This window comes from Peromyscus californicus, unplaced genomic scaffold, assembly GCF_007827085.1.
Source record: "Peromyscus californicus insignis strain IS unplaced genomic scaffold, ASM782708v3 Scaffold_4__1_contigs__length_199733344, whole genome shotgun sequence".
Taxonomy (NCBI): Eukaryota; Metazoa; Chordata; class Mammalia; order Rodentia; family Cricetidae; genus Peromyscus; species Peromyscus californicus.
In genome coordinates, this window is record NW_026294562.1 from 111,515,003 (window position 1) to 111,541,062 (window position 26,060).

Consider the following 26,060-nt stretch of genomic DNA (forward strand, 5'->3'; position numbering starts at 1 on the left):
AGTGATAGTGACTTATCTCCTTGGGATTATTTCTAAGCTAGAAAAGCTCACCTTATCTCATCAAGAACATCTCCATGGGTAGTGGGCTCCAAAAAGCCAGTGGATGCACCAGCTATAGTGGGACATCTCACACAGCCTTGAGACAGGGGGAAGGGCTTGGACCTGCCTCTTGGCTCTGCTGACTCCCCATGGGAGGCCTTATGGTCTTGTAGGAGGGAAAGGGGGGTAGGTTGGCAGGGGAGGTTGGAGGCATGGGACAAGGGAAGAGTGGGATCTGTGATTGGTATGTAAAATGAATAAAACATTTTCTTAATTAAAAAAAAAAAAGAACATCTGCATGGACCTTTGGTCTCCTGCAGTGGCTGACAATAGGAAATGGTCCTGCCAACTTCCTAGATTGATAGATTTAATGTATGATTTCCATACTTTATCAGAAGTATAAGGAAAGCTCTTCATTCTGGCAAGTAGCATACTTCAAAGTTCTCTTCTTCAAATTATCTTACTAATAAAGAACATAGACACAAATGATAAAACCCTGTTATTGCATGTAAAATCTAATCCAAATATCAAAACATTCAATTTTTGTCTAAGAAATTAAGCAATATAGACAATAATTCAGCCTGAACACTTCTGTAGCTAATCATATGCTAAGCCTTGGAATAGCAGACACTTGGAATAGAAGGAGATATAAAAATGCCCCTGTCATTTCAATAATTGTACTGTTCTGGGAAAATAAAAAAGGATCAAGTAAATTATGTTTTATAAAGGGAACATATCCTTCTGCATATTTGACAATTTGAAAAACCCCATTACTTTATTTTCTTCATAAAACTTAATGATTAAAGGATAAAGAAATAAATTATAATATAGCACTATAGATAAATGTTAATTTTGGTTGGTATTTTCATAATAAGAAGTAACATTATGATCAAGCATAACTGGACAACCAAATGAAAAATTAAATGAATGTACATATTCAATTTACTTTCACATACTTACAAAACAGCTTCGTGCAACTGAAAATGAGAATTTTTTCTTGGGAATTTACTTTATATTGCTTAGCCATTTTCTCATCTATAAAGATTATTTAAGGTTTGAAGCCATATATGATGGTTTATACCATATATGATGGTAATCTCAGCTCTTTCGTGTCCAAGTCAAGGGGATTGCCAACGGATTGAGACTAAGCTTGACTACATAGTGAATTCTAGGTCAGCCAAGACTACAGAGTTAAGTTCTGTTTCAAAGCAAACCAAGGATATACAAAATATATCCAATAAACAACAGGTTTCTCTTAGGTTTATTGTAGCATCCTTCAAAATGGGGCTGGAGAGGTGGGTCAGTGGTTAAGGGTCTATGCTACTCTTGCAGAGGACGAGTTCAGTTCCCAGCACTCCTATCAGGAGGCTCACAACCTCCTGTAACTCCAGCTCCATGGGATCCACTGCCCTTTTCTGACCCCCGAGTATCCACATGTTCCTACATAAACCCACACAAAGACATATAATTTAAAAATGCATACATTTTAAAAAGAAAACTTTCTGTCATATATCCCAGTAGTCAGTGGAAACGAGAAATGTTACAATCAAGTTTGCCATGGACCTTAGTAGAAAAAAATACTAACTTTAAGCCTTGATTCCATACATATGCAATCATAGATTTCCATATAGTAAATCATAAACTCTGTTATGCTACTAAACAAAATAATATTTAAAACCGGACCCTTTCAGAATCCTGACAGAAAGAACCATGATAACTACATAGGCTCTTGGATCATAAAGTGTTTTCCAGCTTATACGGGTACTATTATGGGGATATTATTTTATACAGCAGACCTGTAAGTTAGCTGTTATTACTGCCATTTTAAAAATGAAGTAGCTGAAGTTCATGGAAATCATGTTATACATCAACAAATATCCAAGTTGGAACACAAACTATGTACAGATTCTAATTTAAATTCCACAGTCATTTCTACTCTATCATACAGTTTACCACATAAGCATTTCCTTAGCTTCAAATTAAGGTTCAAAAGAATGTTGAAGTTGGTAACATTAAATACAAAACACTATAAAATATATTTTTGAGATGGACATAGAGGTGGTAATAAGCTACTTTATTTTTCCGATAGCCTTAATAAAAATAGCTTTAATATTGCAACTTTGAGCAAAAGCTATGCATGGATATTAAGCCAATCTGTTTCGTGAAAATCTCTTGAGCTTTCTTGGAAGGCAGTTTTGTAAAATTCTTGAATGGAATCTGGACCCAGGCCTTGTTTCCCTAGCACTCCATGGGGGATGACTCAGTGGTAACATACTTGGTTACAGTTACTACAGATTCCCAGATGGCAAACCCATGGCTACATTTGGAGCAAGCAAAACTAAGAACCTGGCTCCTGTTTGGTCTTTACAAAGGTTTCTTTTACCTTAGCCTTTGACCTTTTTTCCTAAATAAAGAATCTGCTTGTAGCTTTTCACAAAGCCTTCGAGGTTAAAAAGGCAACTTGTCTGCCTCTTTGTATCATGGGGTAGCACTTCTATCTGCTTGTAGAAGCTAAAATTTAAAAAACAAAAAGCCAATGAAATGATTCCTAATGATCTTCTGCTACACTCATAGATCTAGATCAGTATCTAGTCCAATTGTCATCATAGGGGATAGGGGCAGATGCAGGGACCCATAGCCAAACACTAGGCAGGGCTCAGGAAGTCCCACGGGAGAAGGGGAGGAAGGATTATAGGAGCCAGAGGGGGCTAGAACACCACAAGAACACAGCCAACAGAATCAACTAAGCAGGAATCATAGGGGCTCGCAGAGACTGAAGCAACAATCACAGAGCCCGCATGGATCTGAGCTAGGCCCTCTGCATAAACCTTATGGTTGTGTAGCTTAGTGTTCTTGTGGGACTCCTAACAAAGAGAGTAGAGGGTGTCTCTGGACCTTTTGCCTACACTTAGGACCCTTTCCCTCCTACTGGGACCTCATTCAGTCTTGATATGCCCAGTCTTATTGTATCTTGCTAGACCATGTTCAGTAGATATCCCTGGGAGGCCTGCTTTTTTTTCCCTCCATTTTAAGGAAATGGAGAAGGAGTGGATCTAAGGGAGAGGGGAAGGAAGGGATTGAGAGGAGTGGATGAAGGGAAATTGCAGTCAGGATATAATGTATGAGAGAAGAATACAAGTCTTAAAAAGCAGTACCTTACCATCCTCAAAAAAAAAAGAATTTTAATATTAACAACAGTCCCTTATATCTTGAAAGTGCATCACCACTTGCAAAGTGCTATCAGATATTGCATCTTGTCTCCACAGCAGCACTTTGCCCCATAATGCTAGTGTCCCCAAGGATTCCTTCCGTATTTTTTTTCTCTTCCTTCTTTACAGTCTCCCTGGGAAATATTATCCACACCTGTGATTTCAACCACCACCTACAATGTGATGATGCTCAGATCTCTATTTTCAGCTTAGTGCTCACCTGGGAGCTGCAGGTCTGAACATGCAGCTGTCTACAGCTCTCCGGGTGTTCAATGGAGACTCTAAGCAAACTTTTATGCTCTTCTCCTGATCTGTTACCTTTTAACATTCTCTAGAAGTAACTACACAACTACTCAGTTGCCAAAGCTGGCAATATTCAAGTCTTCAGTTCTCCTTCTCCCAGATTTCTGTATGGAGTTATGTCTTGCATTAGCCTCCAGTGGAGTTTCTTCTTCCTTTTCATAATATGTTCTTACAGTTTGAGTCTTTACCTTCTATTGTATGATAACTAGAAAGGTTTTCTAGATCTCTTATCTAGGTCTTGACCCCACTGCTAGTCCATCTTCCAACTTCTGTGCTAGAATAACACTGCGAGAAGAAAAACACTCCTTTAGTTAAAGTCTTCAGAAAAAGTAAGATAATCATAGCACGAAGACTGGCAATAAGGTAAGTTCTGAAACACTTGACCAAGAGCACACCAAGCTTTACCATGTCACTCCGAGCCATAGCCCACCTACTTCATGTCTCTCCTGCTCTGGACATACTAAGCACAACATGTATTTGCTACATCCAAAATGAGGTTACCATCCTTTACTAGTCTGATGCCTTATGCTCTGAGAGAAATCTGCCATGCCATACTCATCCTTCAGGGTACAATTCCACATTCTCCTACACCACCAAGCATGGTCAGAGCCTCTATTTTAATGGAACATATTACTCATCAGGTAACACATGTGCATGCATAACAGAAAGCCCCATTAGAATCTGAGCTATTCAGGCATAAGAATCCTTTTATTCTTTATACATCTTATAGTCCATGAGATTAATAGAATTAGAGTCATATGCCTTTGAAAGACACAGCTCTGTCTTCACCTCATAGACATTTGAAAAGAGCAAGGTTAAGAAAGATCCTCTCCCTTGGTTACAAAATTAGAATGATTTAATAGTTCCTGATCTACCTCAAAACTCTACAGTTATAATTAAATTTAGGATTATTAGAGTAAGAGGAGTCACACTCCATCAAAAATTTAAGTTTTGCTATATTGAAATACAGAACTAATAAAGACTAAAGGCAATTTCTCCAGGAAAAAAACCAAAAAACATTTTAACAGGTGATAAATAAAAGCATTAATATGCTTAATATATGAAAAAATTCACAAATAAATGAGGGTGAAGTGCTATTTATTTTCTAATTACATGATATGAAGGGCAGTTCATGAATGAAGAAGCACAGTGACTTAGACCCCCAGAGTGTGCAAAACAGTTGAGAAATGTAGAAGTAAACCAATACTGGAATAAAATTATTATTCATTTCTATACATATTTTAAGGTTGTGAGTGTGGTGGTGTGGTAGTAGTAGTGTGGTGGTGGAATGGTGGGGTGGGTGGTGGTGGTGGTAATGGTTGGTGGGGTGGGGTGGTGGTAGTGTGATGATGATGATGGTGGGAATGTGGTGGTGGTAGTGTTGGTGTGGTGGTGATGGCGGTGGTGATGATGGTGGTAGTGTGGTGGTGATAGGGTGATGGTGGTATGGGTAGGTGTGTTGTTGTTAGGGTGATAGTGGTAGGGGTGGGTATGTTGGTGGTGGTGGTGTGGTGATGGTGGGGTGTTGTTAGGGTAATGGTGGTAGTGTGGTGGTGGTGGTGGGTTGGTTGGGTCTAGTGCATGTACCAGAGGGGACATCAGGCATCCTGTTCTATTACTTTACATATTTCCTTAACCCATTATCTCTCACAGAACCCACAAGTAAGCTGACATCCAGCAAGCCCCATGATCTTTGAATCTGACTCCCAGAGCTGGGCTTACAGGCTTATCTAGTACTTGGTTGCTGGGGGCTTGAGATCAGGTCCTCATGCTGAGACAGCAGATGATCTTATCCACTCCCAGGCCCTGGTATAACATTTTTAACAGAATTGATAAACCCTAACAAAACCATATACACTGCTTATTTCTAATAATGAGTTTTTAAAACTGTCACCCTCACTTTAAAATTGTCATTCTCCTTGGGGAGAAATGTAAACCTTTAAAACCTTCTCGGCAAAACTAGACACATATACATAGAGCCTAAAATGCTACACTGCTCCCGCCTGTACAAGGTGGTCCAGCATCCTCTATCAGTATTCTACCGACAGTGTTAATGAAGTGCTTCCTTTTCTTTGAGATTATCTTTTCCTATGTTTCATTTTAGTGGCAAGTACAGGTCTTTGTTTATCAAATTGCTTTCCCCACCCTGAAATATTCAATAACTTCCTAAGTTAAGTAACAAATTTCTACCTTAATAATATTCATGATGTGGGCCCCAATTTATTTTTCCTAATCTCCTTTTCTAACGAGATCAGACTATGCTGTTTTTCAAATATACATTTCTTGTGCTGGAATGCATTTTCTATCTGTTCTTTAAATCTACCAAAATTATTTCTTGATTTAATTTATTTAATTTGGATTTTCCTCTATAAGACAAGGTGAATAAACTAATTTTAAGTAGTCATTGTGAAAATTTAATAAAGAACTAATTCTCCCAAAAGGCAGGTGAAATAAATACTACTTATGTAAATAAACAACCAAGGACTATCCTTTTTAAAGATTCTGTGGACTTGCTTATTATCTTCCTGATGAGGTCCTGTCTAATGATAAAGTACTACATTCCCTTGTATTTACAAGGAAATGAGAAAGGAAGAAGAATGGAAGAAAGGAAGGAAGAAGGGAGGAAAGGGGAAGGAAGGAATAAAAAAGAGTAGGAAGGAATTTAATGAGTACTTGATACTCACTGTGCTCTGTGATCCAGTTTCCAAGTCTCCATACTCAGCTGAGGTCCACATAGGCCAATGGACTTTCACAGATCCCTGGCATCTAGTACTTTAACCATTCAAGTGCACAGGCTCCTAAATGTATAACCTAGTTTCCTAGTGGTGAACTTAGATATTGATACTGTCTTTGGAAATCAGGATTTCTCCTCTGCCTTATTCGATACTGGTTTCAGAGAAATACTCCTATTGGACGTTGAATACTACAGACTGGCATACCTGCCTTAGTGAATCAATCCTATCTGAAGTAGCACACCATTTTACTTCAAAGTATGTTTTTCTGTATGGACTATTACACATAGGAATGCTTGATGTCAAAGTGCTTGTTCTGTGAACTCAACTTGAGGCACATGGTCAGCCTACAATAAGTATTTGTTGAATTGCTATTGTTACTGCTCTCATAGACTCCCTTTTCAAATTATTGTTTTATTCATGTTATTAACTTTCACAATTGTTTTAATAACTTGCCCTCTATATATGTAGTTTAACTATATCTGTATATCTGTTTCTATCCATTTCTTGGAGCATAGCAGGTCATGGATGATGCATAGGCAGATAGATCAATTGATAGATGATAGATATATGGTTGATAGATAGATAGATATGTAAAATTCTATCAAGTGTCAGAAATACTACTTCTTAACACTTGTCAGTGACTCCTAGTTAGTCATATGTTGAGTTTGCCTCATCAAAGAGACCCTATCTATATAAATAAAGTTGGACTTGTCAGTCAGGCATATTGAGTAGGCCTTAAGAAGCCATGATTCATACAATCTCATTTCCATGGTGATTGCCTTAAATGCCGTATCTTCAGTCAGCAGTTAGTCTCCATGAAAATAAATTGAACTTTGCAGTCCCTTTGGGGTTTAAAAGGCACTTCTGAAGTTTGTGCTGGGAAGCGCAAGTGTGCAAGCGCACTGGCACTGCTTTCCTTTGGATCTTCTGGATTTTCAAGGTGGGATTTAGGCATGGCTCCATTTCCCCAGAAAACTGATTATAAATCCTGCATCTACTGGTGGCTAAGTTTAGCTTCAAAGATGGACAACAATTTCAAAAAGGGGAGAAAGAGTGTTTTCACTTCCCTTGACTCAGATTTGGTTTCTCTCACATATGTGGATGTGTAATATAGAAGACAAATTGAAGAGATAAAATCATTGTTATCACTCCTTGGCCTGGCTTGTTCCATTTTCATTCACAGCTCATACTTTTTATACTGAACTGAAGAAATAAGAGTCCAATAATGGTGTATGACTAACATATTCACAAACATTGATGTGAGAAGACTTTTAAACTCACATAATAAATGTTTGCCTATTTATTGCTTCCATTATTTGGACATCAGCTATGCCCGAGCCACAGGCACAGGTGTAGCTTTACTTGAACTCATTTTTCAGGGCTAAGGCAACTAAAATTAAGAGACATTATGTCATTGCATGTAAATTCTTCATCCACCACTCAAACCAAAGCATATATGGAATGAAAAGCATGTGTTCGCTCTGTAATACTATATGATGGCTTGAAAGTATGAGAAATTGTGTCTTACTTTTGTATTACACACCAATTAAGAGTGAAGAATCCTGGAGTCTCTTGCCATTTCCACCAAGTTCACAGACCTGTAGGTCTGTGAAAACCTAGGGAAGTGAAAACACTCTTTCTCCCCTTTTTGAAATTGTTGTCCATCTTTGAAGCTAAACTTAGCCACCAGTAGATGCAGGATTTATAATCAGTTTTCTGGGGAAATGGAGCCATGCCTAAATCCCACCTTGAAAATCCAGAAGATCCAAAGGAAAGCAGTGCCAGTGCGCTTGCACACTTGCGCTTCCCAGCACAAACTTCAGAGTGCCTTTTAAACCCTCAGTCAGTAATTCTAGCCTAGCCTCAGTGACATTGTTTACACTTGTAACTTTAAAAGTTCCAGAAGATCTGGAACACACACACACACACACACACACACACACACACACACACACACACACAACTAACAAACAAACAAACCCCCTGATACCAACTGTCCCCCATCCTTTTCCAAATGCCTTGGTTCCCCTATTCCATCTACTTCGTGCATCCAGCTTGTTTATGCATTTAGGAGCCAGTGTACCTTAATGGATAAAGTACTAGACATCAGTGATCTATACAAGTCAGTTGGCTTCTCTGGACCTTGGCTGAGCATGGAAACCTGGAAAATGGAGGTTACCTGGTAATATAAACAATTAATGATGGGGTTTAAATCTTAGAGCTATATATTAGAAAGTGTTGTGTCCTTTCTTCCTTCTTCCTTCCTCCATCTTCCTCAAGACGTAAAGGTATAGAGGTGGATGGCTCACATGGTGACTGTAAAATTTGCCTCAGAAAACCAAGGAAGGAATACCCTCTGGTCTCAAGATCAATATTGTTCAAGAGAAATACAAGAAACATAAATATGAATCATGTGTGTATTTTTAAATGTTCTAACTGTCACAATGAATAAAGAGAAAATTTGGAGACCTGTTTTATTTAACCCAATATATCTAAACATATCAGTTTAATATATAAACAAGATAATTTTCCCTTATAATTATTACAAATTCCACATGTATTTTATACTGACAATGCATCTCAATTCAGAACAGTGACATTTTGAGCATTCATAACTACTTTATCCTTGGCCTGTGCTGTACTGAAAAGCAAAATTCTCAGATACAACTTCAGAAATTTCTGGATATTTCTAAGGCTGCACACATTCCTCTTTTACATGGCAGTGAAGTATTGAAATTCATTGTTATAACTAAATTGATACAAATTGCTAAGGTTTTTATTCCTTAGGAGTTTCCACCAAGGACTGGAGCATTTCCCTTACACAAATCCCAGCAGAAAGAAAGTGTAGAGAGCTATATTCATGTTATGTTGAAGGACTGACTGGACAATGCTTAGGAAGGAGGAAATACATCATCGGTTCAATCTCTATCATGAAGAACACATACTTATGATGGTTTTTGCAATGTGAGCACACAAGAATCTTACAAGAAAATCTGTCTATGTGATGGACACTAATGTTCCTTGTCACAGTTGAGGAAACTAAGGCTAATGTAGGCTAAATAACTCAGGCTCATGCATATAATAACAGGCAGAAAAAACAGTCTAACACAGAACTTTGAGACTTAAGTGGAGGGGTCACTAGATATATCCACACTGGATCACATGAAATTTCAAAGCAATCATCATATACACAGTCCATAAAACAGTATCCTCTTCTGATCTTCGAGACCCTGCTAAAGGTGTCTTCTTCAAAAGCTTGGGTTAACTCTTTCCCTGGTAGTATTTGAAGTTTCTCTCAATTCCTTCTCTACCATAAAACCCTATCATTTCTTTGTAGCATTACTGAATCAAAACCAATTGTGATACCTTGTCTTGTAGTAAGGTAAAGGGTCACCTTCACACGTTTTTGTATCATCAATGCTTTTATAATTATCTCTAGTAAAAAGTGAGTGATTGTGGACAGCAGTGTGTTGTAGATTGGAAAATCTGGTACTGCCATCTTATTCTATGACTTTGAGAATATGGGTTTGCTTTTACTGAGATACAGTTTTATAGTACATTAAATGATAATAATGGTAACAATATAATAATAATGTAGTATATTACATGTTAATAATGATCACATGGCGAGATTGTTGTAAGAGCGATGTATAACTTATTGCATGTGGAGAAGTGGTCACTTTTCTTCAGCATTGGTTCTGTCATGGCCTCATGGAGTGTGACTGCTCTCTTAACTCATTTCCGGAAATAGTAGGTGACTACTTCAACAGACCCTCTCCAAAGATACCCAGGGAAACAGGGCCTATGAGCTTCGTTCCCCTCAGTCTACTCAATAAAACTGCAGTAAACAAGATAGATATTTTATATGCATTTTTGTTTCCTTCTGGAGGAAATATTATCCCTTAAAATTGTGCCAAAAATATTCTGCCCAAGATGTTCCTGGAGATCTTGTGTAACTGGTCACCCTTCCTACTCAGCTAAAGACCTATATTCTGCCTCTGGTCATTTCTGTTTTATATGCAATACAAACTGTGGCACACCAGGAAACCTGGCTTTGTTTAGCCCTGAAGGAGGGGATAATGAGAGAAGAGGTGAGAATCACCTCATGCTGCAAAAATCAATGATATTGACTGATGGACTAAAAGCAACTGGGAACAGTTTCCTAGCTGTAGCAGACAATAAGGAAGGGACGGAGTTGGGCGGAAGATCTTTATAACGAGAATGAGCAGAATGTCCTGAAAGCAATGTTCATTAGAGATCAACAGTCCTGTATCATTGACGCCCACCTTGCCCAGCGTCCACTGTTCTAGACATTTTGCAAATCTTCTGACTTGCTTATCTGAACCACTACAGTTTCAGGTCTAAGAGGGACAGTGAGTACTTTACACTGTGCTCATGAACCCTCAATTTTTCTTCAATGTATTTTGAATTTTTCTTATCTATTTGCATTAACTGTTGTTTTTTTCAGAACTAGTCAATTACCTTTATAAATATTTTATTACAGAATTTTCCTGAGACAACTAGTGCTTAGATTTCAAATGGAACCAAATCCAGTAATTCATTACTCACTCCTCATAGACACAGATGTACTTTCTCATTAATGGTTGTCCCTAGGAAAGATGACAACATTTAACATGTAAGAAATACTCAGTCTTTACATCTTAAAAGAAAATCAACTGATGAAAATATTGAATTTCCATGCTAATAAAGAAACAGGCATAAAAATCCCCACAATAGAGACTTACGATGTTGCACTAGAAACACAAAGTGATAAGAGGTAGACCATAGAGATGCTTCCTTTAGTTATGAAGTTAACAGGTCTCTGTAACCTTGAGTCACATAGGGGAAGGGTTTTTTCTGCATTGAAATATGAGATTGAGCAGTAGCGATTGGAAGATAACATAATAGCACTTCACAATGTTCTAGAATATATAAATCAATGTCATACACATTATCTTGAGTATAATTTTTTATTGAAAATGGATTTTTTTCATATAATATATTCTAATTATGGTTCCCTTCCCCCAGAGTCTCCCAGATGTTCCCCACTTCTCCACCCACCAGTATCCACACCCTCTTTAACAACCAATGAAAGCCATGGGAGTATTTTAGTATGATTTTGGGGGCATTTTCACAGATAAAAAAGATAACATGAATCTTATCTAGTTTATAAAATGAATATTTAAATTTTAAAAATAAATGTAAAAGTCTAGACTTTACTTTTGTTTTATTTTATAATTATATTATTCTACTTATAAATCTAGCATGAGTTTAGAGTCATTAAAGCAGTTACAACTTCATTAAATTACTTTAAAATTTTTAACCTGTATTTTATATACTTATTAAATTTTCTTTTAAAAATATTTTATCTGAGTAACAAACAAAACTTCCCAAGTACTTGAATTACTTATATCTAATTATAAAATTTTAAATATGTGTTCTAAATTTTCCTATATATTACAACTACATTAGTAAGTGGAAAGTTTTTTTTAATGTTTTTGTTTTGCTACTATAAGTCTAAATCAATTCCCTAATATCATACAAGTAATCTAATAGATGTTTAATTTGGAAAATTTTCACAAAAAAACAAATATATGCATTACCAAATGTACACAATTATCAGATACAAAATAATAATAAAAGGGTTAGATATCTTTATTACTTTGGAATTATTTAAATCTTCTTGCATACCTGGACTTCTCCCCACAAAAGAAAACATACAGCGAATTTTGCAATTGGTATCCAAGTAATCATTGGTGCTTTCTTCTTATTTGCCCAAGGCTGTGTATTGACAGAGGTCTTTGCCAGAAGATGTGCAACTCCTGATACCAAGGGCCATCTCTCTAGTCTCCTTTAACTGTAAGACTAAATGTAGCTAGAGTTTTCCTGCCTGGCCCACAGTCAGGACAAATCTCTCTCACCCGCCAGTCCCACAGCCTCTCAGACCCAACCAAGTAAACACAGAGACTTATATTGGTTGCAAACTGTATGGCCATGGCAGGCTTCTTGCTAACTGTTCTTACAGCTTAAATTAATCCATTTCCATTAATCTATACCTTGCCACATGGCTCGTGGCTTACCGGCATCTTCATATGCGGCTTGTCATGGTGGCAGCTGGCAGTGTCTCTCTGACTCAGCCTTCCACTTCCCAGCTTTATTCTCCTCCTTGTCCCGCCTATACTTCCTGCCTGGTCATGGGCCAATCAGTGATTTATTTACCAACCAATCAGAGCAACACATTTGCCATACAGAACATCCCTCAGCACTAAATATCATGCTATAGTTACTACCTCAGATTTTACAAATGAATTGCATCATAGCCCAAATTTTTGGGATTTGAGATGTGCTATAAGGGAACACTCAGCTATACAACCAAGTGCATAATGTACACTGAGGTTAAAACCAACTCTCACTACTTCAGCTGGCAATTCATTACCTCCTTTAAAGTATTTTAGCATCCTTTAAAAAGTGAACTTTGCATTATCTGTGAGGCTTTGCCTAACTATAGCCTGCCTCATGGCATAAGAAAAGTGTCTTTTGTTGTCTTCTCAACCACACCATCTAGAACATAAGCAGCAAAAAATGACTTATTATCTAAAGTACCACAGATGAATCTGTGAATGGAGAAATGTCCTACTTGGGTCTCCTACCAAACATCCCATTCTTTCACATCACTCTAAGCAAAGCATAGTTTGGATGGATTCTGGTATGGGACAGAGGCCTGCCAAAATAGAGTCATGGTTGAAGCTATCCATGAGAATGAAGAATTTGAATGGTATTAGGTATCATAGAACATCCATGAGCAAGGAAATGTATGACCAGTTCATATCTGGTGCCACTGCAGAGAGGATAAATTTGAAGAAGAAACTGGGAAGCCAGTTGGGATGTTCCTCTGGCAGGCAATATAGGGAGAGAACCTTCGTGGAAAAAAAAGGAGAAATAGACAATGCAGAAGGAATCACTCATAATCGAGACAGAGATAGGCTGAACAGCATTTATGGATTTATCCGATTCCACAGGGGCCGCAGAGTAAAAATGATTGCAGTGTTTCCACTCTAAATGCCCAGGAGAATAATGATAATAAGCAGGTTGTCGGGCTGGAGTCTGCTTAAAGGAATCTTTGAAATACCACTGTGAAGCATGTTATTTTGCTGTGGTGGGTGTAGCAACTGTGCTGGGAACTAGCTAGTGTCATACTTGCATTAAGCCTACAGTTTCTCCCTGTTTAAAGTACAATGGCAATGATCCTTTGGAAACCCACATTCACCATATAGTCTTTTTTCCAAAGTGCATCTCATTTCAAAGCTATTCCAAGGTTATACTTGAAAGCCTTCTATCCTCTGTGAAAGGTAATGGTCTGAGAAAAACAATGCTTTCAGTCCCTGCCTACCTGTGTTTATTTAATTCTCAAAAGGAAAGGAAAAAGGCATCCCTATTACACAGCCTATTCAGACTATGCTTAAGAACAATTATTAATGACACAAGAATGCTCTTTATATGTTATAACAGAAACAAAATTTTCTAATATATTTATTCCGAATACGTGCAAACTTATATGCTCACACACATCAAAAAGCAATGAAAAGAACCTTGCTCTGAGTAGCAAGGTTATAAGAAGTAGATTGTTTTTTGTCATTTTCTATACTTTATATAATGCCTCTAATGAGCAAATATTCTTTTGCGGTCTAAAAATAGCTGAGACATACCAAGTATACTGACCCATTTAAAACTGATCCCTCAGTTTACTTTTTTAATGAGTCTGAAGAAGAACTGTATCTAGAGATCCATCAGCAAAGCACACAACACAAGTGCATGAACATCTTTTTTTTTTTGCTACCACAAGTTTCAGAGATGGGTTGCAAAAGGCCATCTTCCTCCTTCCCAAGTGTACTGCATTCCCCACTGCCTAAGTTTTCTTTTCTTTCTTTCTCTCTAGGTACACTCATACAAATACATCAGGTAACTTTTTAAAAAAACGCTCATATGCTATGTTTAAAAGAACGAAATCTTGGTACACTTGTAATCATATTTGCCTTACTTCCATTCTAAACAAAGATGTTTCCTCCATTTACTTAAAATTCTGCTCTTGTTTTTAAGTGTCAACATCAAAACAAGAAGAAAGATTTAACTCTGGGACACTTTGGGGATGAGATGTTCTAAAGTTCAAGTGTCTTTGTTTCATTGTTCATCTTTCACTTTTCCATTCTTAAGAGGTGGGTTTCCCAAGCCACTGTGCAATGCTCATTTATCCTAGCAAGTCTTCTTACCTTGTTTATTACATTAATAACAAGTCTAGGCTTTGGCAAATAGGCCTGTTTCAAGGGGCAATGACACATCAATTGGTTATGAAGTCTTTCAAGTATCAACACCCCTCCCTGCCCCTAGATCCAGGGAGGGTATAGGTTATCTGACCCAGGGGAATTTTCTCAGACTTCGGCTAATGGGAAAAATATTGAAAAAATAATAATCAGGGGAAACAGAAATCTGTGTAGATGAAAATAGTAAGCCAGAGAAGAGACCAGCATCATCATAACTAAAGAGATAATATACAGCCCATTTGGAGAAGGACAGAGTGGACACTGGATCCAAAGAACTAGTCAAGATTAGGAAATGTGGCCTTCCAGGCACTGTCCTGTCCCATGGTTCCTGAGCAGAGGAATTGTTTCAGTACCACCAGCTTCAACCTGTGAGGCCCTGGATGCTGTAATCTCAGTATGGCTGAGTCCTTTCACAGATAAAAATGGGCTTACTAACAAAACCTTTCCCTAGGATTACTGCAAAGATTAAACTATTGATGTACACAGTATCTGCTACATTATGAATACTCATCAAATATTAGGTAGTGCTTTTGAGTGTACTGAACACACAGACTGATCAGCTAACCTTCAAGGCCTAGAGTCTTAGAAGTCAGGACTGAATCATGAATACCTAGATAAACAGAAAAAAAAATATGTCTATCAACAAATGGATCAGGCTACCTGGTCACCTACCCTGTGTTCACTCCATGTTCACATATATCTTGCTTAGTGTTAGCCGATTCGTGTAATTTATCATCTTTTCATTTGCATACTCTTAACTGAGGTTGTATGCTTCTTAAGACAAGGAACATATCTTTTAAGTTGTGAGCTATGATCCATTCTGCTCTGCCCAAACTCATTAAGAAAGGTAAATGAAGGAGTTTCTTTCAAAAGGGTCAGTATGAATTGCATTTCTGCAACTATATGTCTGGTTATAATACTTCTAGTTAACCTTGAGCAACATTATAAAGAAGGAAACCTTTTAAATTAAAAATAGAACAGACAGCATCAGTATGCATAACTTTTAGTAAAGGCAAGTACTGCTTTCAAAAACTTAGGTTAAGTTGCAATTTTAAGGTGGATGTTGTAGCTTCTTCTATAAATCTCAATATCTGAGACACTGAGGCAAGGAGACTACCATCAATTTGAGGCCAGCTCAGGCCACACATTGAGTTCCAAGCAAGCCAGCTTCTGCAAGAGTGTGAAAGCTCATCTCACAAACAAGAATTACAATTGAATTTTTTTCTTACCATGTGTTACTGTGCAAAATTTGGGAAATTTATGGGCCTATGCATTTCTTAGGCAACTGATAATCAACTGTTTAAACACATGTTGACCTGTTCCTTTGATTCTGTACACATGGGGAACATTTCCCATATTTCTGCATTATTGTTTCTGAGATAAGGTCTTTCTTTGTAACACAGATTGACCTTAAACTTACAATCATCATGCCTCACAACTCAGCCTCCCTGTTACTGAGATTACAGGCATGTGACACCATACCTGGCTGTAAGCTTTATCTAGAAGTTGCCTAGTGATAGTTCTAGATTCCAAGGATTTTCCTTACATATTCTGATGCTGAATGGATATTCTCATTACAGAGACATTGATTTTCTAGCAAAGAAAAAGAATTCATTGACTAAAGAATCTATTCTCCTTGTTGTACATCTTTTCCTATTTGATACCACACTAAAGAGGCACTCTATAGAATATGTCCTGTGATGTGAATGGATAGCATTCATTCATCATTACTCATCTAGCAAATATTCATACATTGATTGTTAGGTGAAGTCAGTAGGATATAGACAGAAGAAGACATGGTTCTTGCTCACAGTAGACTTAGGCAGGAACTAGGAAAACATCCCCAGATGCTTGAAAGATGTGAAGCTAAATGGAAATTAAGCATTGGCTATATGGATGACTCCAGAATTAGCTACTCTACCTTGCTAAAAGTTTGGAAGATTTAAAGGCAGAAACTTCAAAGTAACTAGGATTTCTAAATAACACTCATGATAACTGAGAACTAGGTCTCCATGTCTAAAGAGAGCACAATTGTCAGGGCTGCAAAATCAAAAATGATAAAATCCTCAAACACAATCCTATGCAGATCTGAGCAACATATTCCCAATCTCCTGGATATACACCTCTCCCCTCGATAATGATAGGGACGTCTAAGTTGTCACTTAACTCTGAGACTTCCTGCCTGAAAGTTTGTGTTCCACCCAGTAGCCTGAGTGATCAAGGTTAAACGTTGTCAAATGAGTTAATTCTTAATTCTTCCATTGAAAGCCACTGGTTCCCCCATTGGACTAACAGAAACCTGATCTATGAAGTCCTGTGAGATTTGCTTACTTGCACATACCCTTGATATTTCTCTTCCTAGCCATCATGAAGGGATATTACACACACACACACACACACACACACACACACACACACACACACACACACACACACACATATACATGACAGATAGATGGTAAATAGATAGATAGCCAAAAGCCTCACTGAATATATGCCTCCAATTTTCTTCCCCATTTCTCCCTTCTTAGTACTTATGATTATACTGTATGAATTTTACTAAACTGTTTTATTTTCTACTTACTTTACTGCCATATAGATTCCAAGGGAATGGATTAATGTCTGCTTTATTCTCTCCCCTTCATTTCTAATACCTTGCTTTGTGTATGAACCATAACAAATGTTTAGTAAACAATGTTTGTTAAATAAATGAATTGGGGATGTAAAAGAATAACTTACTCTTGACCCTAGCCATCATTTGTTAGAAAGAATTATGAAGGAAAAAAATCACATGGAGAACACATCTATTTTCACTGCTTGCTTTGCTTCTGACCTTCTTTAGCACAATAGGTGAGGTGTCTGAGATACAGTAATTGTTATCATTCATGCATCTATGCATTATGAGTCAGTATATTGAGGTTGCTAGCAGAGTTTATAGTGTAATAGACCTGGATTAAAGCTGGCTTCACTGGCAATTAAGGGCTGTAACATTGGGCAAGTCAATTTTTTCCCTGAATAAATTTTAGTTAAATAATAAAAACATAGATAAGCTTTATCTATAAAACAATAATATTAACATTATAGAGAGCATGTGGGCAGTTTGAGTGTAGTCCAGAAGCCTGACAAATAGTAGCTACTTCTGTTATAATGTCACTTATTTTTTGTTAGCTATGTTACTTTAAAATTCTTGAGTTACAGAATTTCATTAGAAGTTGTAAATCAACACATCAAGTCAGTTTCTATTTTGTAGACTCAGCACACTAAGGAGGTTCACAATTAGACAGCTATAACATAGGAGTCTAGTGTGGCTCTAGTGCGTGTCAGAATCAAGAAGGCAACAATTATTCAGCTGGAACCCCGACAGGAACCACCTCTGATTTTGTCATAAGCCATAGTCTCACGACACCTATGAGCCGTAGGTGTTACACAAACTGTCCACACATTCTGATTCATGATCCTACAAACCCTGCCTACAAAAAGTAATGTGTTTATTCAAAGCATCAATATGTGCAATGCAGCAGAGGATGTAGCAAAGAGTAGGTGTCAACAACATAAAGAGGCAGAGTTTCAAAAACTTTTGCTTTTGAGTCACACTTCATAGTTGAATTCCTGAACAAGGTATTAAAAAATAAAGACAATAACATACAATCCCTGTCTTCAAAATGCTCAAAATCTATCTGATGGTTGGAAACATCCCTAAACATCAGCAAAATGAACCAGAAGTAGAAAATCATATTATAACTGAACTGAAGCAATCTAAGAAGTGTTGCCATGGGGCTGGAATGATGCTTTCACAGTAAGCAGTTTGTTCTATTCCTGCACAGGGCCAGAGTTTGATGCCCAGCATATATGTTAGGCAGCTCATAAGTGCCTGTAATTTTAGTTCCAGAGGATCTGACATTCTCTTCTGGACTCCATGAGAACCTTCACTTATATATGTGCACACACACACACACCTATATACAAAATTAAAAATAGAATAAGTCTTTAAAAATATATTACCACATGAATGAAGGATAAATTGTATTTAATATTTAAAGGAGAAATTGGGGCAGTGGTATGGCTTAGAATCAACTCCTTGGAATGTAGATTCCCTCTATAACTTCTAAGAGCAAGGACAGAACTGAGACATATGTAGTCATCTGAGAAGGAACCCCATTGCAGTAAACTATTCTAGAAAAGGTTCAGAGACAAAAATGATGTGGAGTATCACAAAAGACAAAGTTGGTAGGATTGAGCATGATGAATGTCTGAATCCTAGAGTGTTGATGCAGACATCCAATAAGTTGTTTTAGTGTGAATTATTGATTTCTTCAACCTAGTGTCAAGAACTAACTGCATGAATCCTGGAGAGTAAATGGTTGGGTGCAGACAATTTGTGACTGTGCAATGCAGTATTTGAACCCAGCATTTTATGATGTCAAAGTGTTTCCTAAAAAAAAATTATAGGATTAAGATAATAAGTCAAAAAGAAGTGGAGTGAATAAATAAGTCTAAGACTCTATCAATACATTCATTGGGCATGTGTTTGCTGAATACTTTTTATTTGTTTCTATTTGTGCTTACAATAAAAAATTTAATAACAATCCAGTCCTATAGTTTCAGCTTCTACAATCTAGATTATATTTTAGTAAGTGCATATGTTGTTTGACTGTGATAACAATAATGGCTAGAGAAGGAATATTAAATTATGTTTCTCATTAACCATAGGTTTTAAAAATGGCTTGATTCTCAGAATTTTCTAACAAAAGTGTTCCTGTTATCTGGTGGACTATACTTTTTCAATCATGACTTAGTTTACTGAGTTCTTACTATATTCAAAGATCTTTTTATATCATTTATATGTCGTGTATCCTGTGTATGTGTATATGTGTGTGTGTGTGCACATTGGTGTGCATGAATGTGGATGTGTGCATATTACAGAGTATGTATGAAGGTCCATGGACAGTCTCTGGTGTTGCCAGGTATCGTGTGTGTGTGTGTGTGTGTGTGTGTGTGTGTGTGTGTGTGTGTGCATAAATGTGGATGTGTGCATATTACAGAGTATGTATGAAGCTCCATGGACAACCTCTGGTGTTGCTCTTTGCCTTCCACCTGGTTTAAACAAACGGGCCTCTGTGATTCTTCCATGGTACACATCGGGCTAGCTAGCCTGCCAGCTTTCAGGGATTCCCTTGCTTCCAACTCCCATCTCCCTGTAAGAGAGAAGAATTCAAGCCCTCACTCTTGAAGCACTTTTACCCATTAGGACATCTCTTTAGTCCACATCATTCTTTTTTTGAGGGGGGGGAGACAGGGTTTCTCTGTGTAGTTTTGGTGCCTGTCCTGAATCTCGCTCTGTAGACCAGGCTTGCATTGAACTCACAGAGATCCACCTGGCTCTGCCTCTGAGTGCTGGGATTAAAGGTGTGTGCCACCACCACCTGGTTCACATCATTCTTATAATAGTTATTAGTGTCCCTACTTATGAATGAAAACCTAAACTTTGGGTAGTTTAAAATATATCCTCAAACTATTCCATAAGTGGGGAAGACAGACTCAAATGTAGTTTTGCTTGGACTCTTCAAAAATCATATCCTAAAATGAATTGGCTAGCACCATTTTTCTAAAATGTTCTTGTGTTACACTCAAGGAATTTACAAAATGAAGGAGCAGGTTTTTTGAATCTAAGCTGTAGATAGGCATCAGGATTTATGGTAAACAGCAGAAGTCAAAGCTCTAGAGTCTCACATTAGGCCTGCTCCTGTCACATGAGAATAGAACAAATGGATATTCCCCCTTTCTACCTTAATTTCCCTAAGTGTGATGATGCTGGTCTAACTTGATATTCCTGTCTTAGAGTGTGTGAGCCTGTGGGAGTGTACAAAATCACATTTGCAGTAGTTACACCAGCAGGAAAACTTAGAAAATGATCATTAGCATCTTTCTTTTCAAAAATAGAGCCATTTCAATAGACAAAATGATATGGGCATCTGATACAACAAACTACCCATGTTGTCTCATCAAAGAGGCACTTTTCATACAACACAGACAATTTCAGATCAAAGAGGCACTGCACATTCACATAATGATCGCATTACTTCCTTTTGTGTGACTACAATCAAATTAAATTGTTCTAATCATTTTCCGTAAAAGAAAAAAAAACAAGTTAAAAGGAAACCCAAGTTAGCATGATATGCATCTTTATCACTCCAGCAACTTACAGCTATCAAGAAAACATAACATAAATAATACTCTTGATTGGAAGTCTGTATTTTTTTTTCTTCTTTTCCTTCTGTGTAAAGACCACATTCTAGAAAGAGATTGCAATGTAACATAATTTTCAGAGTTATATTGATATGGTTGCTCATCACTTCAATTAGCCACTGCTCAGCCTTGAAACACCCCATAATCCATCCACTCCTATTTACAGCTCCTCACGGGTTTCTATATATGTTAGCTGCATGTTCCTTCTACCCATCATGCCTTGCTCTCAGCAGAATGGCTGGCAAAATTCTATTAGCTGTCAGGATTTAAGTCAGAAATGACTTCACAATGGAATCTCTCTTGGCCATTCTAGGTACAACTGGCTTGTGGTTCCTTTATTCCTTTTTCCAACTACAGCAAAATTGCAGTAATGTCCTTCATTAAAGCCCTTTACAAGTCCCATCGTATTTCGAACCACTCGTTGGTACATTTGTCTGTGTCTTGTCCTACGCTAGAAGTCTTATAACAACAAGAATTATTATTATTATTATTATTTGTTTTTTCGAGACAGGATTTCTCTGTGTAGCTTTGCGCCTTTCCTAGAACTCACTTTGTAGCCCAGGCTGGCCTCGGACTCACAGAGATCCTCCTGCTTCTGCCTCCCGAGCGCTGGGATTAAAGGCGTGCACCACCACCGCCCAGCTAACAAGAATTATTTTCAATTAAGCTTAACATCTAAGACTTAAGCACAGTGCACAAAACATACCTGTCATTTAAAGGATAATTGAATAATGGTGACCCTCAAGATACACACTGATGTATGGAAGATTTTGTGTGTGTGTGTGTGTGTGTGTGTGTGTGTGTGTGTGTGTGTGTGTGTGTGTAAAACGCATACTAGTAGTTCATCTTTAATGTAATTTGATTGTTATGTGAAAACATTCAAAATATATTAAAAGATACCATTCCAAAAAATCCTTCTGGCTATAATAATATCTAAATACCAAATTTGTCAAATAATCATTTGAAAGTAAAAGAAGACAATAATATTGTATTTAGAATAGAAAAATAAATTTCACAAGAGACATTTCTAGTCTTTAAATTGTAACTACCTTAAAGTTTTGGGTCAGTGTAACAAACATCACTTTGAATTATGTCAGACATGAGAAACTACACACCATAACCAAGGCTTTTTCAGAGCTCTTCAGGTAAGTAGTGCTAAGTATAATGGACATAAAATCAATTATATTAAAACATAAAAATAAAACATTATGTAAGAGTTTATTGTACCTAATCTGGTGGAAAACCAGGTGAAGACCATTTTTAAACTCTTTTACAAACCTTGCTATTTCTGAAGAGAAGCATACAAAATAAAATATAAATTAGACAGTAAAGTACAAAAGCCAATTATAAAAAAAATAATGTGTATGCACACTTAAAGTTGAAGTTAATTTACTCATAAACGTATAAGTTTAGGTATGTTTTGGATAGGAAAACATAGGGTCTCTCTTTCTGTTGATTTTGTGAGAAAGTGTCAGAACTCAACACAGGTTTCTGAAGGGATCAAGGATTTATTATGCAAAGGTCATCCAGGTTCAGAACAAGTCTTCTCTTTGCTTAAAAGTTGAAGTGAGACAAATTTCAGTTTAAAACTAAAACTATCAAGACAGCTGTGAGAAGTTACAAGAGGAAGGGGCTTTCCCAACGAGGAAATCTGCAGCGTGCTTTCCTGCACTTCTCAATTGCAACAATGAGGTATCAAAGTAAGTGTCCCTTAATGCGAGTTACGTTTCTTCTGAAGGAAGCACTTGATGCTTTTGAAAAAGAAGAGGAGTGAAGACAAGGACTTACCCACTTCACAACACAAGGGAACTGACCATAATTTGAAATAGAAGAGGCCCTAGGACAACCCACGTTGGTGTTTGGGTATATGCCCCAGCTCTTAAATCCTATCATGATGTTTATTAATCCCACCATATTCACTGCGGAAGTGAATTCTTAAAGTGGTAAGAAGTAAATTTTATAGAACTCATGCACAGAAAGCTTCCAGGCTGCAGTGGTGAGAGACCCAGCCAACCATGGAAATTTACCTACTACCTGTTTGAAGTTCAAATGCAAAGCAAGGAGGTTTGAAAAAGTGAGCAGCAGGGAGCTCTCCAATAAAACTTGTAAACACACAAAATGAAACTTTAGTACCTAGACACATTAAAACACTCCTCTACTAAAATAAAAATGGAAACACCTCACATTGACTTTTTTTTCCCCAAAAAGTCCTATTTCAGGCTTTAAACTGCCTCTGAATTTTTTTTCTTCCTCAAAGGCAATCATTTCTTTTTGAACCTGCTTCAATAAGAAATAGAAACTCAAGAAAAAAAAAATTAACCTAGGATGTACATTCACTTAAATTATGCAAGTGGAATTCCACAGCTGCTCTCTCATGCTCCTTGCTGAATGAATAGTGTCAGATAAATCTTTCCAATAATAACGTCCTCGCCCGTGACAAGGGGTAAATCTACCAAACTTGAGCTCAACTTTGGAGCCTTATTACCTACAGCAAGTGAATGTCAGCGAGGTGACAGTACGGGGCAGCGGCACCCAAGCAGCCTAACAGCAGCCCACCCTGAGCTGAGAATCTGCGTGATTAATATCACCAAATTCCCGATGCTCATAATCCTTGTTTCAACACACAGGATGTTCTGGTACCTCACAGATCACATCCTAATGCCATTCCAGCCGCTACATTCAAACCCCGGAGCTCCTAGAACAATGAAGCTGCAGGAACTCGGGCAGCTTACAGCACTTTGAAATGGAAAGACTAAATCCTAATTTACAGCGTGCTCCATAGCTTGTTACCTCCGCTGATTTCTTGGTGCTGGCCTACCGAAATAATTCTCATTTTTCCTCCCCCCTCTCCACCCTCCAAGTGAGCCTGAACCTGAATTACAAACAGTTAAACCTGAAGGTCACTTCACAGCAGCGTTCCAACACGCTCCCCCAGGGAGGCTGCAAGGCAACAATAAAACAAAGCCCTCGCAACCACCTGTAATAATCTGCCTGCTCAGCCGGCCATCCGAAAAGTCCTGGTGCCACACAAGGTAGACATTTTTTGCAGCTGGTTTAACATGTACATCGTGCCCAGTTGCCGTCTCGCCTCCTCTTACCTTCACGTTAGTCCGGAGTGCACAATAACATGCAAAGAACATTGCAGTAAATAAGGGGCATATGGGCCGGTGATCAGCTTCTCAGCACAGCGCAAGCCCCACACACACGATCCTGGGCATGTGCTGCTAAGGAGCATCCGTTCCCTCTGTCAGTTTGAAAATGCATTGATCCCTGTTTCCTCTGACTACAAAACGACATGTCTTGAAGGCACTGAGTGAGAGCTCAGAATCTCTTCATTGGCTATATATAGCATTGTGCCCAGTAATTTCAATTAGCTGAGGATTCAGCATCCGAAAGTTAGGACCTCAGTTGCTTTTCCTTCTAGCATTTTAAATCACTGGGTTTAAAAAAAAAAAAAAAAAAGGAGGGGGGAATGAGCTCACCCAGGAAGGAGGGGGGGAAAGGTGAAGAATTGAAATTTAACCAATGAGTTACTTATATTTCTGAAGAGCCCAAGTGTTGTCCTATTAGATACTTTACCACGGATTACATCGGGCAGACTGTAGATGAAGAGGGAACCCTTTTCCTCTTTGTAGCCTAACAGCTCTGCACTACATCCAAGCTTTCCTGATGCAGTACCCTGTTCGGCAAATACTACAAACCACTGCACACATGCCTCACTCTTCCATTCCCCTGTGTGGAACAGAGAAGGACCAAAGGGTTCACTGTCTCCTAGAGTTCCCTAAAAACTAAGCCAGGTCCTCCAGGGGTTCTCTGCTGTTCCAGCGCTATGAAGTACCACCTCTTACTGCCCTGCCCTGGAATATCATCAGGTCTATCTTCCAAGGATATTTAAAGTTGCTAGGCTCTCTAATAAAACCATGCATCCAACTCCCCAATGCTATGCTTTGTTGGTGAATGACAACAATACAGGATGGGATAGGAATAAACAGGAGATAACTCAACCTCAGAGCAGAAGCAGGAGCTGATGTGAAATGTCCAGCTGGTTCTGGGAGGCAAAGAGAGAGAGGGAGGTAAAGAAAAGCTTCTATTTCCATGAATCCATGAGAGGGGAATAATTAATTAAAAACCATTTCAGGTCCCACTGTCTGTTACTATCCTTGACAGACAACAGATATTGAAAATTAATTGGATTTTTATCCAGCCAAGAGGACAAAGTCCAACACAGGTTTCTAAACTCTTTTTCCAGCTTCAGGAAACCCTAATGCTCAGCTAGGATTCTAAAGCTATCTGGTGAAATGCAAGCAGACACGAACAGTTCTCACTGCAGTAAAAATAGTGGGAGGAAAAAGATTGGTGATGTCTTCGCCACAACGGTTCTCACAGCAACAGAGAAGAACTGCATCACTCGCAGGAAAAAGCTGCAGTGACTTTTAGGATTTTTCTTTAACATGTTTTGCATAAGCCGCCTCCCTTTTAGAGCCTGCAGCAGAGCTGAGGCTAGGCAGAGTCACTGGGCATCTCTCCTGGGCAGTGAGGTGAGGATGCTTCAGAGGGTAGAAGGGAATTCAGGGAGAAGAATTAAAGAGCTACGTTTTCTATTTCCCTCTTAATGATGAGCGTTGGGAAAGTGTCGTCACTTCTGACTAAATAGCTATTTTGGGGCTGTCATTGTTTGTGGCTTTTTCAGAAAGGGAAAAAAAAGGCAATCTTAGCTTAAGCTGGAGATTGTTTAGCAATGAAAGAGAAGGGAGCCACTTAATTTGATTCCCAGCTCTGTCTGTCATAGTAGACTAGGTAATTACAAACTGTAAGTACTCGTACCATAAGTGTGACTTCCAGGGCAGTAGAAAAACAACATGGATGCCCAGGTCCTATCAGTCAACAACTTTTATTAATGGCTTTAGAAGCAGACGCTGTCATTTCTGTTCATAACGCCTCCCTCTCCAGAGGTCATAGCAGGTTACTTCTCCTGAAGCTCTTCCCAGTAAGTGAATACAAACATAGCAACTGGGTGCCTTGGGAAACGAGGAGGATCTAAAACTGCCTTTCTCCACTAGGGTTCAGAAGATTCTTATGAAATATTTTTTCAATCAATGAATGTGCTGGTAAGTATTTTTTTTCCTTTAGAAATTGGAATGAAAGATACTTTGTATATTTTTATTACTATCTTGATGGTCTCCAGACTTTCGGATACCCCAGAGCAGGAA

General features: G+C 38.1%; 1 protein-coding gene across 17 annotated transcripts in view; it reads right to left on the bottom strand.

The window, feature by feature from the left end:
- Dlg2 (discs large MAGUK scaffold protein 2) overlaps window positions 1-26,060 on the bottom strand; it is a 1,877,153-nt gene that overhangs the window by 1,321,567 nt on the left and 529,526 nt on the right. For 2 of the 17 annotated variants that reach the window (XM_052714336.1, XM_052714335.1), the window contains exon 1: window positions 23,949-24,285. The exons of the other annotated variants lie outside the window; for them this stretch is intronic. In XM_052714336.1, the coding sequence (XP_052570296.1) occupies window positions 23,949-23,990 (42 nt within the window). In that variant the 5' untranslated portion in view covers window positions 23,991-24,285. Of the gene's footprint in view, window positions 1-23,948; window positions 24,286-26,060 lie in introns of those variants that run through there. 17 annotated transcript variants of the gene reach the window in all.